Here is a 1,904-nt window from a genome sequence, read left to right as displayed (position 1 = left end):
GATCGCTGCGGCGTGCCTATAAATAGAGGCTGCGACACCACAATAGAGAATCCTTTATCCACTTTCTAGTTAGTTCTTAGTTTTAGCTTAGTTTAGTTAACTTTCATTTCCAGTTCTTAGCTAGCTTAGTTTAGAATTTCAGTTAGTGAAGCGTAAGTGATTCAGTGCGATAGAGGCTTCAGTTCTGTCCGGCGCAGTTTCCAGTTTCCGACCGAGAATCGCTCGGCCTTTACTCGCTTTATGTTCTTTCAATTTCGTAGCTAGTTTTCGTTTTGGACGAGATCTATTCTGGAATCAAAGTTCTTTTGTTTTCGGATCTTCAAGTTCACTGTCGCAGTTTAATTTCTCGTTTTTAAATATTGTTCCATGTGCCTAGTTATAATGAATGTTAAAATGATTTATTGTTCCGTGGTTTAATCAAGTAGTTAGTCTATCACATTGAATCTGATACGATACATCGTGAACCCTAGATCCAGAAATCCACCGTTCACAACCTCTGCCTCCTTCACACGCTTCTCGTTATCCACCACCATGAATTTCTCCTTGAACGACTCCATTCCTCCTCCCATCCATGATCAATTAATCAATTACATTAATTAGGATAATTACATAAATCTAGCGGAAGTTGATTGAACTGAATGTGGATGGTACCTAGACGGAAAAAGACTTCGAGAATGGTTCCGGCGCCGCCGTCCCCTTGGACGACGTCGACCCGGCTGATAAAGTCGGAGTTGGCTTCCTCCGCCACTTTGGGGAGCTGTAGAGTGCCGTAGAGCTTCCACGCTTCGGTTGCCGGTACATCAACCGTCATCTCAGCGGACATTGTTCCGTACATCTTCGATTTCCGGTTGTGGCGGATGTGATGTCTATGCACTACAAAGAGGAATTGAGATTGAGAGGGTTATTATTTATAAAATAAGGGTGTGGTTGAATTGGTAAATAGGGACATTCATAGTGCATTTAATGGCCCAATATAGTGTTTGATTTGTTGGTTAAATTTTCTGTGTGACTCGTTTAATGGGCAAGGGCCCGTTGAATTAAGGCTGAAAATGACTGTTTTATTATCATGAAAAATTCAGTGATAATAATATGTGCAACACTATTTCAATCTTAAATTACATAGAATTTACAAATATAGCCCTCAGTCGTAGAAATATAAAAATCATCTTTATTATCTTTGAAACATCACTTGAAAAGACTAGTTCAAGACATAATTGATTTATGTTTCATAGGTGAAATAAATATATGAAACATTTATGTCACTAATAATTCCGTTGGTGGATAACTTCAACCTGAGCTCGATTAGTATGGTTATGCCAGGGGCGGTGCCGCTGGGGAAGGAGTTGGAAGCGGCTCTGCTCAGCCGCGTGTCGCATGCGGTTTTTGGACAGGTGAAAAATAACTGATTTACCTAACTTCATTTTTCATGTCCTTCAAATGATCATTTAATACCAGAAACACTAAATTCAATTTAATTACTCCCTATATTTGTGTTGAGATTATAAGAATTATACTACTAATTGATTCACTTTATTTTACTCTTGTAACATCCCAAACTTTTGTGACCCTTTTTATTATGTTATTGGAATTTTGGAATTTATGAAACGTTTGATTCTATGTGATTAAGAGCTTTGTGTGAAATAAATTGACGTGGTTATTGTGGAATGAAGAGCTTGAGATTTTATCGTTTTTCCAATGTGGGGAAAAGATTAATAGGATCATGCATTTATCCTTTCTCGAGTCGATTCACTGAAATATTCGGCCCTTCCTAATTATTGAAAAAGTACTTCTTTTTGTGGATTTAATTAATTATTTTGGGATACTTATCCAAATTAAATCCAAACCAATGGACCTTAAATTACACTACATGAAATTCGAACTCCATCCTTTTATCCTTGGGAGTT

At 37.6% G+C, this 1,904-nt stretch overlaps 1 protein-coding gene across 1 annotated transcript; it reads right to left on the bottom strand.

Annotated features, from left to right (window-relative positions):
* Nucleotides 1–425: 425 nt before the first annotated feature.
* LOC121767053 (norbelladine synthase-like) lies at nt 426–835 on the bottom strand. The gene is made up of 2 exons (XM_042163257.1): nt 652–835; nt 426–559 (listed from the first exon to the last, which is right to left on the bottom strand). The coding sequence occupies exons 1-2, from the start codon at nt 833–835 to the stop codon at nt 426–428; spliced, it is 318 nt and encodes a 105-aa protein (XP_042019191.1).
* Between the last annotated feature and the right edge of the window lie 1,069 nt (nt 836–1,904).

The sequence above is a fragment of the Salvia splendens genome, chromosome 15 (assembly GCF_004379255.2).
Source record: "Salvia splendens isolate huo1 chromosome 15, SspV2, whole genome shotgun sequence".
Taxonomy (NCBI): Eukaryota; Viridiplantae; Streptophyta; class Magnoliopsida; order Lamiales; family Lamiaceae; genus Salvia; species Salvia splendens.
This window is presented reverse-complemented; position numbering and strand designations above follow the sequence as displayed.